General features: G+C 39.2%; 2 protein-coding genes across 2 annotated transcripts; one reads left to right on the top strand and one right to left on the bottom strand.

Annotated features, from left to right (window-relative positions):
• Positions 1-225: 225 nt before the first annotated feature.
• On the top strand, positions 226-7242 carry LOC109479755 (peroxiredoxin-6-like). Its single transcript, XM_019781744.1, has 7 exons — positions 226-560; positions 3433-3525; positions 4825-4981; positions 5416-5556; positions 6145-6218; positions 6518-6590; positions 7081-7242. Exons 1-7 carry the CDS (start codon positions 406-408, stop codon positions 7207-7209), a joined length of 822 nt encoding a protein of 273 aa, XP_019637303.1. The 5' UTR covers positions 226-405; the 3' UTR covers positions 7210-7242.
• An 80-nt stretch (positions 7243-7322) lies between these two features.
• LOC109479991 lies at positions 7323-16098 on the bottom strand. The gene is made up of 12 exons (XM_019782085.1): positions 15770-16098; positions 14228-14413; positions 13657-13839; positions 13244-13323; positions 12517-12999; positions 12115-12181; positions 11795-11868; positions 11500-11583; positions 10946-11075; positions 10504-10623; positions 9940-10070; positions 7323-9430 (listed from the first exon to the last, which is right to left on the bottom strand). Exons 1-12 carry the CDS (start codon positions 15843-15845, stop codon positions 9290-9292), a joined length of 1755 nt encoding a protein of 584 aa, XP_019637644.1. The 5' UTR covers positions 15846-16098; the 3' UTR covers positions 7323-9289.
• Between the last annotated feature and the right edge of the window lie 9 nt (positions 16099-16107).

Raw genomic sequence — 16107 nt, 5'->3', positions numbered from 1 at the left:
CAAAAAAATACGAAATCGTAAAGAAATGAACTTGAAAACTAGATTATTCGCCAAACCATATTCTGTCCCATTTGTTCAACCCTCATGACCACGTAGATTTCATAATGAAAACTAACTTTTTTTTTGCAAAACTTTTTTTATTCGCACGCGCGCATCAGTTTTGGGGCTCCCGGAGGATGTCATCCATATAATCAAATCAACATGGCCTAATGTAATGCGTTACTATGGTTACTGTATCTATTAGTCCCATGGGAGCGCACGAACCGCACCGACTCCCAGTGTGGTGTCAATTAGCTTGAGTCGTCAGACAGGTGCACTCACTGTCTACATTTCCTATTCACGGAGAGAAAACAAACGTCGGTCCCTTTGGGGTTGAGGTGTGCTTTACTTGCATCCTTCCCAGCCATGGGTTCCTTCGCTTCGAGGTCCTGTGCCGAAATAAACGTCACCACGCCAGAAGTCAAAGTGACGGAGAATTTTTCCCGCGTGGTGTCCCATTCCGCACAAAATGGAGGCAAAGGATCGAGCCAACGGAAGTTCTTCAAACAGTACGGGCCGTTGTGAGTACATCTTCCGTTGATGTTTTTCTAACAACAAAAGACTATCGGAGAATTATCGTGTTTTCATACAGAATTCATCAAGGGTTTTAGTGCGGACAACAACGTTGTCAATCATCTATAGTGAGCTATGTTTATAGAGGGCAATACACCTATGCCATTGCTGCATTATTAAAACAAATAGAGCCACATGTACCTTAAACATAAGCCTGTATCCTGTGGGGGGCGCCCGCCCGTACGTACTTGGTGTGTCCCCGGTAGCTCGACAACGTCCCAACCGGGAGGTGCGAACAGTCTGGAGGGGACGGCATCTCTAAATCCACCGCCCACCGCAGAAGGCTGGCCCCCAGGTGCCATGTACGAGGAAATGAACGCCGTGTGCAAGTATAGCACGGCAGGAAATGACCGGTTTTACTCCTTTTGTTAATTTGTTCCCAGCCGAGATTGCATGCCATGGAAACATAAGGAAGCAGGGGGGTTACAAATGTATGCTCTACGAGTATTATTTACGATTTCGTGCTGTCTTATACACTGTAGCCCGTACGGATTTCAGGGTTTAGAATATGTTTATTTCTACCTACTGTAGAACCACTGCAATTCTAGCTGGCTATACGGCTATTAGACAAAAGAGACTGCCGCTGTACAACGTTTGTTATCATTCAAAACAGTTGGATATTTAAAAAATCTCGAGGGAGAAAAAAATGATCCTAGACATTGTCTGCAGTGTATCAGATTCTATGTCTGACACATATAAATTTGAATAAGAACAGTGTCATCGCCACTCATAATGCTCCGATCGGATAATGTGCCACGCGCAATTTCTTTACCTTGTGAACACAGGTAGTGCAAGGTTCTTAGAATGTTGATTGAACGTTCTTGGTCAAAACTTCCTGTTTACGAACAAACCACGTGTTGAATTTGCTTAGTCACGCGTGTTGATTTCTTAAAGAGTGTGCAGACAGCTAGGTTAGGTCTTTACTCTGTGAAACAGCGTACAAAAATAAAGTTGCAAATGCAAAAGAAAATCTATATTCTGATTTTCATGAAATGCTTTGTATATAGTAAAAATTTTGCACAATTGTAAGCTTGCTTATAGCTGCATTTAACTTGAAATTTTCACATCTACCTAATGTTTGTTTTTATTACTAATATGAAAACCGTGGTGATGTGGAGTGGGGTAGTAAATATCCGTGTTCCTATACAAATTTGCACTACCATCCACTGTCGTTATTATACGTGCTTTAAACCACATGTCGCATGGAGCACTAGGTACATGTGTAAGATAAATAAAAATTTGTTATTGCTTGCTATATCTAAAACATGTGCTTCAAAATCATCATTAGACAAAATAGTGTCTCGCACATTTCAGCTGCGAGGTCGCATTTAATGAAGGTTCACAATGACGTTGCAAAACCCAGTGGTATTTGTCCTTGGTGCTGAATTTCTGTTAAATGAGTGGTTGTGCCATGATGGTCTACTCTACTTACCGACATTTCTCTGATCCTTGTTATGATGAAAACATTTTAGTGTCACTAATGGATTAGTCTAACAGGTCAATGCATGATCTGTTGTTCCGAAGACAATAGCTATTCCAGCCTCACGTTGAGATGTCGAAGGGCAATGATCTTAAAAAAACGTTCGATGCTGTATATCTGAGTGTCAGCACGTATGTGCGGTAAATTCTTTCTTTGAAAGCACAAAAATTGCCATTTGACCATGAAATTCCAAGAGAATCTCATCCTGGCCTATCAGACTCTGGAGACAATAACTTCCAAAGTCTTCATCAGTTCTGATGCACCAAACATCATCAGCTGCACGTTTTACAATATCGGTCATCGGTCAGGAGATTTTGAATTTTTTAGTCTCTTGCTTGCGTTCTAAATTATCTCGATTGTTGTAGATTGTTTGACAGGATTGGAATCTTTTGCCAGACTCCATGTTGGTTTTCGTGATGAGCTGTTTCTGGCTCCTAAGCAACCCTTCAGAAACTTCATGAATGGGTCCACTGATTGACCCCGATAGGACCAGCTGCTGCGGCCTCCTGTTTATTAGTTCAATGAGGTGCTTATGTTGGATCAAAGGCCCCGTTCACACTAAACCGCTGTAATCGGTTTCGATCTAGGTTCCGCCGAAGTCAGATTCAAGTGGCTCCATCTGAACGCTCCAAATCGCACTGAAAGCGCCTCGATCCCAAACCACTTCGGGAGGTAGTTTCGAAGCGGTTTTCATGGATTACGATTTGCGTCTGAACGCAATGTGATGTCAATATGACTTCATCCGGTCATGAATTACGGGGTAATATTTCTTTATTTATATGCAATACCAAAATTTACGTGGCAGCAACTTAAAGAGCAATAATGACCGAATAATGTGTCCAATTGTGGGACGAGCTACACCGCCTCTGACGGGACCACGTCGGCATTGGCATTTTGGCCGAGGTACCCTGTGAGGGGAACACCGGTACCAGCAAGCAGGTCGTTGACCTCTGACATTGATAACACGCTACCTTGCGTGTTTTTATCAAACAACAATTAAAGTAGCCAGATATGAGGAATCCAAGTTATGGCCTCCGATCCTGTCACATGTTTTCTATTTCACGGCTAATTTCTTTTAAAATAAAATGGACGTCATGACCTACGATAAAGACAAATAGGGGAGATTAGAATAATGTATCCTGATCTTTGTCGCTAGAAAATAACTAATATTCTGTTCTTTCTTCACCGCTGACGATATTGACGTCATATGCTCGCGTACATTGAATATTAATACACTGTTTTGAAACTACCTAGCGCCTAGACTATGCTGATTATTCTTATCCCCTGTACTACGTTATAACTCTATGTATAACAGATTTGTAACATTTGTCCTTTTCCAGCCTTAGAATGCCGAATATCGGTGACATCTTTCCAAACTTCAGGGCCATGACAACAGAAGGGGAGATCGACTTTTATGATTGGCTGGGAAACTCGTAAGTTTCATTAAGTTTCCTGCCTAGTTTAGCTAGCGGCAAGGACTTTTATGCGAACAAAAATTCGTGTTCTTGCCATTATATACAAAGATATAGATAATATTGTGGTAACTAACTGTGAATATACAGTTTATTTCCAAATGCCTTTTAAAAAGAATCCAGATGTTCAATTTTTCGAGTCTTCGTTAAACATATACAAAAGTATTCATATTTCTTCCCTACACTGATGCTATATTTGTATTCATACTTCTAATGCATCACCCGGACCAATTAACTTCTCAATTCGAAACGCCCACGCGTGTTCAAGTGTCACGTCGATTATTTTCTTCGAATTCCTAGAGCACGGCGCGTCTTAGCGGAGAGGGGGAATTAGCTTCAAGCTAAGAGGAAGATTGAGCACGTCGGAACGTCGAACACATATATAGATTTGAAAAACAAGACAAAAGTTTTTTTTTTTTTGTGTTCGACAAAATAATCGAACTACAAGAGCATACAACAGCCTCCAATTTAATTTCGACATTCCAGTTTAATATCTAGACTAATTCCCATATCTCTGCAACCTTACACCTAGATGGGCTAATATCATAAACTACAGTTGAAAATGATGTAAGAAATATGTAGCAGCTATCGAGGACCCCAGAACTTATAATAGCATAATTCTGGAACTGTACAGAATTCTGAAGTATTGCAGCTTAATCTCTTCTTACAACATATTTACCTACAGTTTACGATATTAACCCATCTGGATGTAGGGTTGCTGAGATATAGGAATTAGTCTGGAATTAAACTGGAAGTCCGTAATTAAACTGGAGACTGTTAATTATTATTTTCGTTGCTGTACATGTTTCTCACCAAATCTGTTGCTGAAGGTTGTATATTTACGTTCGAAACCTGTTTTTTTTCTGACTGCCAAAGCTGAAGTATTATATAAAGCAACACGATACATTCCCATTAACTTGAAATGAACAAATTGAAAGTGTTGTTTTACCAATTGCTACTTTGGCCGGAAGCCAATCTCTTTGCTGATGTATGTATAACAGCCTGTATACCATACATGCTAAAAATATATAATCTTTAAGTGATTAATACTGATACAAGTATGACCAGGTGCACACTATGTGACACAAATAGAGCCGTTCAAAAATCGTATAGACTGAAACCTAATCTGTATGGCTTAAGTTTCTTACAAATTATTGTTACCATTTATAGAACTCATAAGTATGATTTTTATAGATTTTCACATGTTTTTCATGCTGTGGTGCCAGGATTTATGATAAGTACTGTTTCCTGCGTGTACAGATGGGGGATCTTGTTTTCTCATCCGGGTGACTTCACCCCGGTATGTACATCTGAACTGGGAAGGGCGGCTCAGCTCATGCCTGAGTTCAGGAAGAGGGGCATCAAGATCATCGGCCTCTCGTGTAGCAGTGTACGGGACCACGAGGCCTGGATTCCCGTAAGTCACAATGTAGTAATACGGCACGTCGGCTAAGCCTACTATGTTTTCGTGCATAGCACTTTAGCAGAACGCCTGATTTCAAGTTTTTTCGCGCATTGATAATTATGACATCCCGTCTATAGTTTTCAAATCTGGGTCGGAAAAGATATTGCCTGCAAGGGGGAAAATTTTGGTGGCTAAACCATCCAAGAAAACCGTGAAAAATCCGATTTTACGCACGCACAGTGCCTTCTGCCGACGAGCTTAGTAATGCGATTGGCGTCTGTATGTAGGGAGATACTAAATAGGTATTATTTTGGGGCGTGTTGTTACTTTGCTTGTGCGTCCGTAGTTATCTAAATACTGCAGATCTCACAGGATCGGAATTGAGGGGAGAATAGTGTAATGACTTACCTCTCCATGAAATGCTGATGTTTCTAAGTGACTTTCAGGATATATTGACATACACCGGCTTGCAAGGGCCGATGCCTTTCCCAATCATCTCCGACGAAAAGCGGGAGCTGGCTGTTGGACTGGGGATGTTGGACCCCGAGTTTAAGGACGACAAGGGGATGCCGATGACCTGTCGGGCGGTCAGTGTACCAGATTTCAAATCTTCACAAATCCTTCTAATCCACGAATGCAATCATATGTGATTGCATGCATCTGTGGTTTTAAAGGATTTGCTATTATTCAGTCCCCTTCTATACAGGCTATTTAATCGGTGTAGTACCTACTCTTTGTATCGGCACTAGGATCTACAATAAATGCTTTAGTCTTAGCAAGGAGGTTGAATACAACGTTGGTTTTTAACCTCTTTTGGTCTTAGCTTCTGCTTCGTCTTCTGTCTAGTCATTAGATTAATTAAAAGGCACAGAAATGTCGTTGAAGAGGTTCATCAGTCACGTAGAATTAACAGTTAGTAGAAATTCTTCAATCAGTGACTGTATTTAAAGGTAAAAACACTTACCTCCAAATTTTCGGTGTCGACTGTACACCTTTCTCAAGGTCGAGACTTGTGTGGATCGAAAATTTGGAGGTACGTGTTTTTACCTTTAAATACAGTCACTGATTGAAGAATTTCTACTAACTGCACAGAAATTTGTTTGAAATTTAGCTAGATGAAACTGACCAAGGACTTGCACTAATTAAGACAGTTACTGGTCTGTTGTTCCCAACAGCTCTTTGTCATCGGTCCTGACAAGAAGATGAAAATGTCAATCTTATATCCAGCTCTCAGCGGAAGAAACTTTTCGTAAGCGGTTTTCACTTTTCACAGACTCTGTCACCAGTCGACTTCAATCAACAGTTCAATCAGTCACATCCTATAAGAAACCTTATAATTAATTAAGAAATGGAGAATACATCTTTTCGCACAAGGATGGCAAAAGCAATGTCTTTCCACCAGATTTCATACTACTACAGACTATAGTCATTATATCCACAAGTGTTCTTTGATATTGTAAGTTGGTTTTCTTAACTTGTGTGTAGGTTAAATGGTATGTGATTAGATCTCTATATAAACATTCTCATATTTTAGACCTTGTATTTCAGGGAAATCCTCAGAGTTGTTGATTCTCTTCAGCTGACAGATCTCAAGAAAGTCTCCACCCCAGTAGACTGGAAGGTTAGTATGCTCATTATCTTTGACCTGGTTTTAAGTGCCTTTGCCCCTGAGGCGTCTCCAAAATTATTTGCAATTGCATGCAGTCCTGAATATTCTATCCGAAGAAAAAAGAGCAAACCTCTGACTAGACGTTACTTGTGTCAAAATATCACGTTATCAAGATGAAAAACAATATTGCCCTAATGTCTGTAGGAGATATTTCAGCGTTTATCTTTCACTTAGATAAAAACTAAAACTCAAAACGACTTTGTCCGCTCATGATCGATAAATGATCGTGTCTGTTACCATGGTAACTAGTGTTGGGTTACATAATGTTGCAATTTTATAGCAGGAGGGATTTAGACTTCTGTCTGACAATATATTCATGAATGTGTTTGAGAAAAGATTAACAGAGCAGATCATATGCGAAGGTAAACATTATGTATTTGCCTTGCAAATGTTACCTTTCTAGTTGAACTCAACTTGTTAACTGTGCGATTTTGTCCTACAGTACGGGGAAGACTGTATGATAGACGTGTCCGTACCCCGGGCGTACGAGGACCAGCTGTTCCCGCAGGGCGTGACGGTCAAAACGCTACCCTCGGGGAAGGATTACTTCAGAACCACCCCCATGCCGTAGGTCTCCCTCCCCTGGGAGGCCCTGGACTTTACCGTGCCACTCTAGCCTCTACCAGGCTTCGGGAAACGGCTGGAAAGAGTAGAAGTTGGCCAAATAGACAGAAAACGTGCCGGGGGAGTTGGTCCGCGAAAGAGTACAGTTTGCCACTCCCGAACTGTACTCTCTAACGGACAAAGTCTCCTGGCATGTTATCTGTCTATTTTGCCAATTTCTACTCTTTCCAACCGCTTCCCGAAGCCTGGTAGAGGCTATTGCCACTCCCCATTTAAATACACCGGTCGGGTGGTATCCACTACACCGTCCGGTATCTTCTAGCACCTCCCTTTGTGCTGTATCAGTACAAAAACGTTTATGGTAACCAGCACCTCTCAGAGAAAATATATTTTGGGTTTAAGCTAGTTGAACAAAGGTCACCTGTCACACAAATACGGAATTTATGAATATTGTGATAGATGTAACGTTATATACATGTACTGTTTTATGATTGTGATGTGATGTTATATATTTGTCATAATTCTAACAGAAGGAAATCAAAGTTATTCTCTTTAATATTTTGGTCATTCATGAAAATCATATGTACCAGTAATTCCATCGTACTTACTACATGTTGAGTTCACAATTAGTTTAGTTTACAATTAGTAAGTACAAATTGCTGTCCATGTGTTCTATCAGATACAATTGTATGTATGTATGTTTGTTTATTTGATGTTCGAAATACCTCTTACAAAAGCAGAGAAGGGCCTCACTGTATCAGCCAATATAGTTTGCAGTTGAGCAGTTGTTACAAAAGAAGTTTGAAGTAATCTGGAATTGAGCATACTTGTAATGTTTATCAAAACTGTACATTGTTCACCATTGTCAGCCTTATTGTTAATGAAGGACAAAAATGTAATTTGTATCGTTGTCTGTAAATAATGAAACATCATTTATATTAATACCTGTTTATAGAATTACGTGATATGAAATAAGGTTTGGAGTCATGGACTATAACAATTTTTTTCCGGGTTGAGTGGAACAGTTCCAAGTGAGCTTGATAGATTGAGTGACTCAGTCAATTTCCATTAACTAAAATGACTCTGTCTTAGACTAGTAACTGTATGTCATTGCAACATGCAAGATATATGTGACGTTAATGGTCAACTCTCACATTATCAATATGAAAATATAGATTTTTTTTTTAAATCTCATAGAAGGATACTTCTTATGAGGATTCATCAGATTAGAATTCACGGTAAGCTGCATTATAGCTCATCTCTAAAGATTGTCAACCTTCACACAGACTTAACTATTTCCCGCAGACATAATCCTCTTTGGTCACTACATCCAATAATCATCTTAGCAAATTAGTATACTGTCTGATCACATATACAAAAATGCTGTTTGGGTAACATACACAGAAAGATGATAAAGGTGATTGAAATATTGATGTGTATTTTTAGAGTTGGCATTTTAAAAACATTTTGTTATTCAATAGTATGGCTTCCTTTTATCAAAATATTTTCTATGATCTCCATAATACTTTTAGTGAAGCTTTTCCATTACATGTACCTTTCCCACACACCACACACACAAGGTACCAGTGTCATATTTATATCACAGAAATGCAACGCACAATGGCAAGTTTATCATGGTACCTTATCTATGTACCACATGCGAAACAAAAAATGGAGCTGTGATGATTGTACATTGTACATGTTTGTATTACTATTGGGTAAACAATACTAGTAAGTAAAATTCTTCCTTCTTCAAGATATATACAGTACAATGATGTAATATTTAATTTCAATTTGCATAGATAGGTAAAAATATATATCATAGTTTATACTTTATTTGCAGGCTCCGCCTATATATATTGCAATCAGAATGTCACATCTACTGTATTGCATGTCACATTTTGTTCTACTAAAATTGCCAAAGGGGGATCCAGTGCTGTGCAACAATTACAAAATATACAATACATGTATATGCCTTTTCACACATATATCAACAGCTACTGCATGTCTAGACACAGTGCAGAATACATGTAATATAAATAAAGTCATTCTGATATCTTGTCTACATAAATTGTATACGTAGGTTGTTAGACTCTTTCCTGAGCTGGTTGTGCATCCTTCAGTAGAGGTGTTTGTTCATCAGCCTCTGTGTTCACCATGAGGGAAGGAACACTGTCCTGCTGATGGTGTGGATCTTTCAAACGTCGAAACGACAGAAGAGCCAGAATCTAGAGGGGATGGGAGATTGTAGCATGAAGAATGTACTAAAAGTACTGTACCTGCACAAAACCTGCAATGTATTGTGCATGGCACTTTAGCAGAACAGACTGTTTAAGATCATATTTGCGTATTTAAGGATGACATCCCATCTATAGTTGCAAGAGGCAAAATGGCACACTGTTTAACACACATCCAACGAACTAAAAAATCATGTTTTGCTCAAGCACATTATGTTCTGCCGACATGTTGGAGGATTACAGTTAAGCTATCTGTCTGTATATATAGCTGAACTTCTTCCTGTAATTACACTTACATAGCGGCATATACATTATGTACATCTAAATTTGGACTCAGCTCCAAGTGTTTCTAGCTGCACTCATCATCATCATTTTTCGTAGGACCTCCATCATGATAATGATTATGAGGTTATATTGGGAAAAAAAGCAGGGTAACACATTTGAATGTGTGTGAAGGAGAAAAGAGGACATTATCGGCAGATGATGTACATGTAACTCACCATGACTAGCCCCTGCATAGCGACCATCACTCCCAAAAGCACATTCAGCATGTGAAGTGTGGCACCTGCCCAGAGTGGACCTATGATGCAGGCTACAGAGGAAACAGCACGACGTATTCCATGGGATAAACCTAGAAGAGAAAAAATTAGAATAGAAAACCTGGAAGAGAAAACCTAGAAGAGAAAAAATTAGAGAAGAGAAAACCTAGAAGAGAAAAAATTTTGCTCCCTGCTAGACTGTTCTGCTCCCTGCACTAAGAACATGTCACTGGATGCTTTTCTCACTACCAGTAACACAAAAGGACCTTGTCACATTAATTCATTGTGCAATTGCAAACTGAGGACATTCTTGGAAGAGGTGTGCATCATATGTCAAACTAAATTCATCTGTCTTGACACAGAAGAGGCTGTCTTAGATCCGTGTCAGCAGTTGGCTCTATCACAGCCTGCTTGAATTGAAAATTCTATGACGTCAAACTCATACAATAGTCTGCAATGAATGTGACAGCTCCTTAACCAATGATAGGAATGTGTTTCTTTTCTTTGAGATTGTAGAAGACTAACCTTGAATTCTTCTATCAGTGACCTTAGAAAAGAGGGATGTTGAAGCAATCATGATGGGAGCAAAACTCATCAGCTGTAGGGCTGCTCCAACTATGAAGTATGGCAGTAGGCTGGGGTTGTCTGTAACAATAAATTGTTACTATCAACATGATCTAAATTAATCTAAAAGATGCAAATGAATATTTTCATTACAGAGGATTAGGCTATAGTGATTTTATTATATAATATGGATGACATTCTCTGGGAACCTCAAAACCGATGCGAGCGTGCGAATAAAAAAAAGTTTGGCCAAAAAAAGTTGCCTTCACTGTGAAATCCATATGGTCATGAAGGATGAACATATTACTAAACACTCAGAGTATGTAACATTGTGTCAGACTCTATTTCTGGGTAAAATTCGCAGGTACAAATGTACCTGTAACATTAGGATATTGTAACTTACAGGTGTTATCTTTGATGAAAACTACAAGCCATGCCAGAGACAGGCATGACAGTGTCAGACCCCCGAAGATAATGGTACGGTCCTGGAACTTCTTGCTAATACATCCAATGCCCACATAGCAGGCAAGCATCTGTAAACACAATAAATACATAATATGATGAGAAGAGCTATTGGCAACAACAGTTACAAATACACCAACATCTGTCATTCCTCTAACAATGTAGACCAGGGATCTAACCAGCACCCATTTTTCCTCACTATTTTAAGCCAATCCATCAACTCTGATGGACAAAATTGACAAAAATCTTGGGTTAAAATATAAAAACACCCAAAGGACCAACAACTACATGTACATGTTCTCTCAGCCCTATGATTTGTTTCAAAATGTGGAAAAGTGCATTTTAAATTGAAATTCCAAAATTTGTCCCCAGATTCCCCTTGATTGTGAGTAGGTCTCCCCCCAGGTCTGAACATGATCCTGAGCTGACAGAAAATAATTTCAAGCAGGCTAGAGCCCTGACATGGACCTTTCTGATCATTGCATCCAAACTTACCTCTGCAGCAGCACACATGTAAAAAATGCTGTTTTCTTTCTCTCCCCATCTAAACACTTCCTGCGATAATGGTGTTGCAATCGTCTGAAAGCACAGAAAAATTCTGTTAACTTGACCCTTCACAGGAGGTCAAACATATTGTTCCAACTTGAAGACATGATATAATAAAGCATGAATATCACTTATCTGAACTCTTTAATGTAAATATTCAATCTTACAGACACAAAATTAATAGTTTTTAATTACTAGATGTTTCACCAAGATCTAATAAAATAGAAATCAGTAGAATACTAACCTCAACTGTGACCTGGTTGAAAATAATGCAGAAAATAACAGCCAACAGAACAACTGTCTCTTCTCTCAATACATCTGAAAAAGACGTTGTGGTATAAAAACCTGCATCACTTGCACTCATCTGAATTGGTACAGTGATTGGACTATCCCTAATACTACATTACCTGTCATCTGTAACGTTCACATTTTCTTTCTGTACAGATACAACTTGCAAACAAGCTCTAGAGCCTATTATCTAAATTAGGTCACCAGATAAAACCAAATAACAACAACACAAGTGACAGACAGAAGTTAATAATTAGATCAGTATAAACACCTTACCTGCTAATAAAGTAAAGAAGGAGGGTTTGTCTGTCTCCTGGGTAACAGGACCTGACTGATTCGATGTCTGGATTTGGGCATGAGGAAAAGGCACATTCAGGAATAATTAGTTTGCAACAATCATTAGGTAACACAATCGCCATTGGTCAAATAGAAGCTTCCAGCATGAACAATGACATAAATGATAACTACATCACCTAAATGTAAATGAAAGGCTACATTCTGATAACTTTTCCTTCAGGTACAAGATAAAATCAGAACACTTATACATTTCCACATCACAAGTTTGAAACAAATTTACTGAAAAACTGAAACATACATTTTTGTACCTGGTCAAAGTATTTTTTTATGCTGGGCTTTAATTTTGCAGGGTTACTTTGTAGTTGATCACGCTGAACTAACCTTTTCTAGTATTGCTCCATCACTGGCGTTCACTGTAATACCATCCTCTGCCTCTGATATATGATCCTGATGCTCACTGTTCACAGCTCCATTTGGTTGTGATGAACAACCAATCGTATGCCCTTCCACCTCCCCATTGAGTACATTTTCAAAACTGGCTGTCTTATAAAATTCTGAACTTTCAACAGTCATAGATTGCATGTTAGAGCGACACGTGTGGAAGGACTCATATGACTGTTGGTTGTAACTGTTTACACTACTTGGATTACTCTCAACTTGTGCAGTTCCCTGAGAAACTGTCATATTCTCTGTCAAGTTATTAGAGGGTACTGTTGTAGAGCTTTGTATATTTTCTTTTCCCTTGTTAACTGTCTCAGAAGTGGGGGGAAAGTCACTGTTTGGTTCAGCATCAATGTAGGGGAGGTCATAGACAAAAAACACCATGTATATCTCCAGTAAAATGGTCAGGGCAGCCATGAAGACCTGAAAGAATATCAAACATTAATCAAATTTTTCCTTCATTCATTATTCATCAAAATGTACAACTTATACCATAAAATGTTGAGAGTTTCCTCTCATAATATTTTAATTTGAACATCAGAATTATGTTATTTGAATACCACATTGCTAACCTTTCATAGTCACAAAAAGGACAGATTTTCTATACATTTACACTCAAACTGTATCTTACATTGATAGCAGCAACATATGCCTGACAAAGACTTACCCCTGGTGCTGTGTATGCATCAATTTTGAATGGACCAATGTAGAAATCACACAGCCTCAAAACAAAGTTGAATCCTGGCCCTGAGTCAAATACAAAAATAATGAAATTTAAAACAAAAAATACATTTTCATTCATCCTTAACTAAAAGCAAGATATTACTAGTATCACTATTAGCTTTACTCTTAATATTCAAAGTGTGTGTATAGATTTCTTGTTTACAGCACAGTAAACAATATATTGATTCAAATTACAAGAGGAAAGTACTGAGACAACAGCATTTTTCTGTATCTGTATCTGTATTGCATGTATGTGACACGGTATAGTCGGTATAACAGCCCTTCGGCATTACACACCAACTGGAATGTTTGAATGCCATAAACTAATAATGAATTTAATAACCATTCCTGACTTACCAACCATGACACCGATAAAGCGTGTAGCGATGAAGAAAGAGAATGTCCTGGTCCTTTCCTCATTGGTTGTGGTGTGAGTTAGATGAGCCATGATGGCTGACCCTACTCCTGCCCCTGCCCCTGACAGCAGGCGGGCACCCAGGATTAGGTACTTGGACATCCCCACAGAATACAACGCACTTCCTGGGAAGGGGTTTACATGTTGGAAGTGACATTAGAAAAGGATTGATATAGTGTATAAACTGACTAACAACCTTTTTCAGAATAATTTGCAACATGAGGACTGAGGAGTAAATTATGCTATACATTGTAGATTGGAGAAGAAATTGATGCAACATATAGTTTAAAAATTGCACCTGTTTCCTCTCAAACCTATACTACTAAATTCAACAATCATCACGGAAAAAAAAAAATTATTTGTGCATTGTACAATGTATCCTTCCTTTAAAGGATAAAAAAGACCCAGGTCATTTTTGAAGATCAATTTTTTTTTTAATTCTGAATTATCAAAAAGAACCAAATGTGCCTGAACACCACAAGCACCTGACCAGCAAATGTGTAGTTTTCCTACCTGCTATCCCCCAAACATTAGCAAAGATGACGATCCATTTGGTCTTCCCAACCCGGTCAGCCCAGATTCCGAAGACGATTCCGAAGACCAGACTGGCTACGCTGAAAGACGAGAACACCATCCCGAAGAAAAACTTGTCTCCTCCGAGGGACTCCACATACAGCCAGGCAGTGGGCAGGATGACAGCTGTGTGGATAATCAACGCAAGGTTGAAAGACAAAAGGAACATTACATGCTATGACTATATTCATTTATTATTGAGGGTCTGCATGGGAGGGTCCTGGCAACGGTTAACGGTAAATTCAGCAGGGCCGACAACGCTTAACGGTAAATTCAGGACGGTCGGCAACGCTTAACGGTAAATTGACAGGCGTTTTTTCGAGCTGCACTGGATTTGGTATCTCGCTTTGTGAGAAAAGGTGACCACTGACAAAATTACGTATACCTTACATGTAATGAAGAACGCATTAAAGGTATGTGTTTCCCACCTGCCCTGGTCCCCTAATGCGTCCACAAATAAAGGGGACCGAGTCGACGTCGGCCAAGGCTCTACCCAGCTTGCCTTTTTTCCGTTCGCCCAGTTATATCGATGGATTTTGAGAGCAATCATGGTGTTCAGAGTGTTTGTTCGTCCTTCTGATGTTTTCATATTTTTTGTTAATTTTGTCAAGGTTGACGGATTCGTTAAAAAATTCTATAACGCTCCGCAAACTTCCGGTTAAACTGGTGCTGGCTAGAGCGGAAGGGGACCGAGCGCAGAAGCGCGAGTCGAGCGCCAAAGGCGCCAGCAATGTAGGGGGGTCTGGGGGGATTCTCCCCCGGGAAATTTTGTATTTTTAAACCTTCAATGACGCATTTTCCTGCAATTTGAAAGGCAAAATTAGGTGTAACGAAGAATTATTCATTAACGATAAAGCTGAATTTAGGATGACAAATAACGTTTTACGTTGAATTAAAACGACCAATAACGCTTCACGATGAATATTCTGATAACGCTTAACGTTGAATTAGAGCAGGCCGGCAACGATTAACGGTAAATTAAAATAGCCCATAACGGTTAACGAAAAAGGGCATGCAGGCCCTCATTATTCATTGCTACTTTTGGTCTTCTTTTGGAGGCCTTTTTAATAAGGTTCTCTAATGAGATGACTTAAGTTTTTTTCACATTTGCCAGTACATTTGACCCTAGCACCAGTTACAGTAGTAATTGGACTTTAGACCAAGTATAACACAGGGGAATATGGTGAAACGGTAATGGTGAAGTTGATTTAAGGTTATGATCACTATCAAGTGAGTACAAAGGTCAACAGAACGTAGATAAAAGGTTTCAACAAATAGCTTTGTTACAAGAAAATATTGAGTAATGATACAAAATTCATTGATTCCCATCATATATCAAGTTATCTGATTATCATACTTAACATAACGTTAGCAGATATATCACACTGTGAGAAAGAAGACCCCTGGGAATTAAGTAACAAAAGTCAGCAGTTCAGTCATCATGTAATGTTTATACAGATGATGATGATATACAGATCTCACCATATTCCACACCGGCGATGAAAAACCAGATGCCGAAACCGATGTTAGTTAGAATTTTCTGAGTCCTGAGTTCCATGGTGGGTGTCTGACTCTGTCAGTATAGTCAGGGCGGTTCCTTGGTCAGTGGTCAAAGATTATGGCGAAGAATCCCAGTCCCACGGTGTGAACAGTCTCTCATACTGACACCAAACGATCCACTCATACACGAAGCGTTAGACTTTTTGTAGAGGAACAGTTGCTGTTCGTTTAAGTGTTTCTCAGGGCAAGAAAATATCTGTGATGACCGGACTACACATCTCCCGCCACCGGCACTACGGGGTCACCAGAGGTCAACTGAA

Source organism: Branchiostoma belcheri, unplaced genomic scaffold (genome assembly GCF_001625305.1).
Source record: "Branchiostoma belcheri isolate BF01 breed outbred unplaced genomic scaffold, Haploidv18h27 scaffold5, whole genome shotgun sequence".
Lineage (NCBI taxonomy): Eukaryota > Metazoa > Chordata > Leptocardii > Amphioxiformes > Branchiostomatidae > Branchiostoma > Branchiostoma belcheri.
Note: the sequence above shows the minus strand (reverse complement) of the source record. Positions and strands in the feature narration are given on the sequence as shown.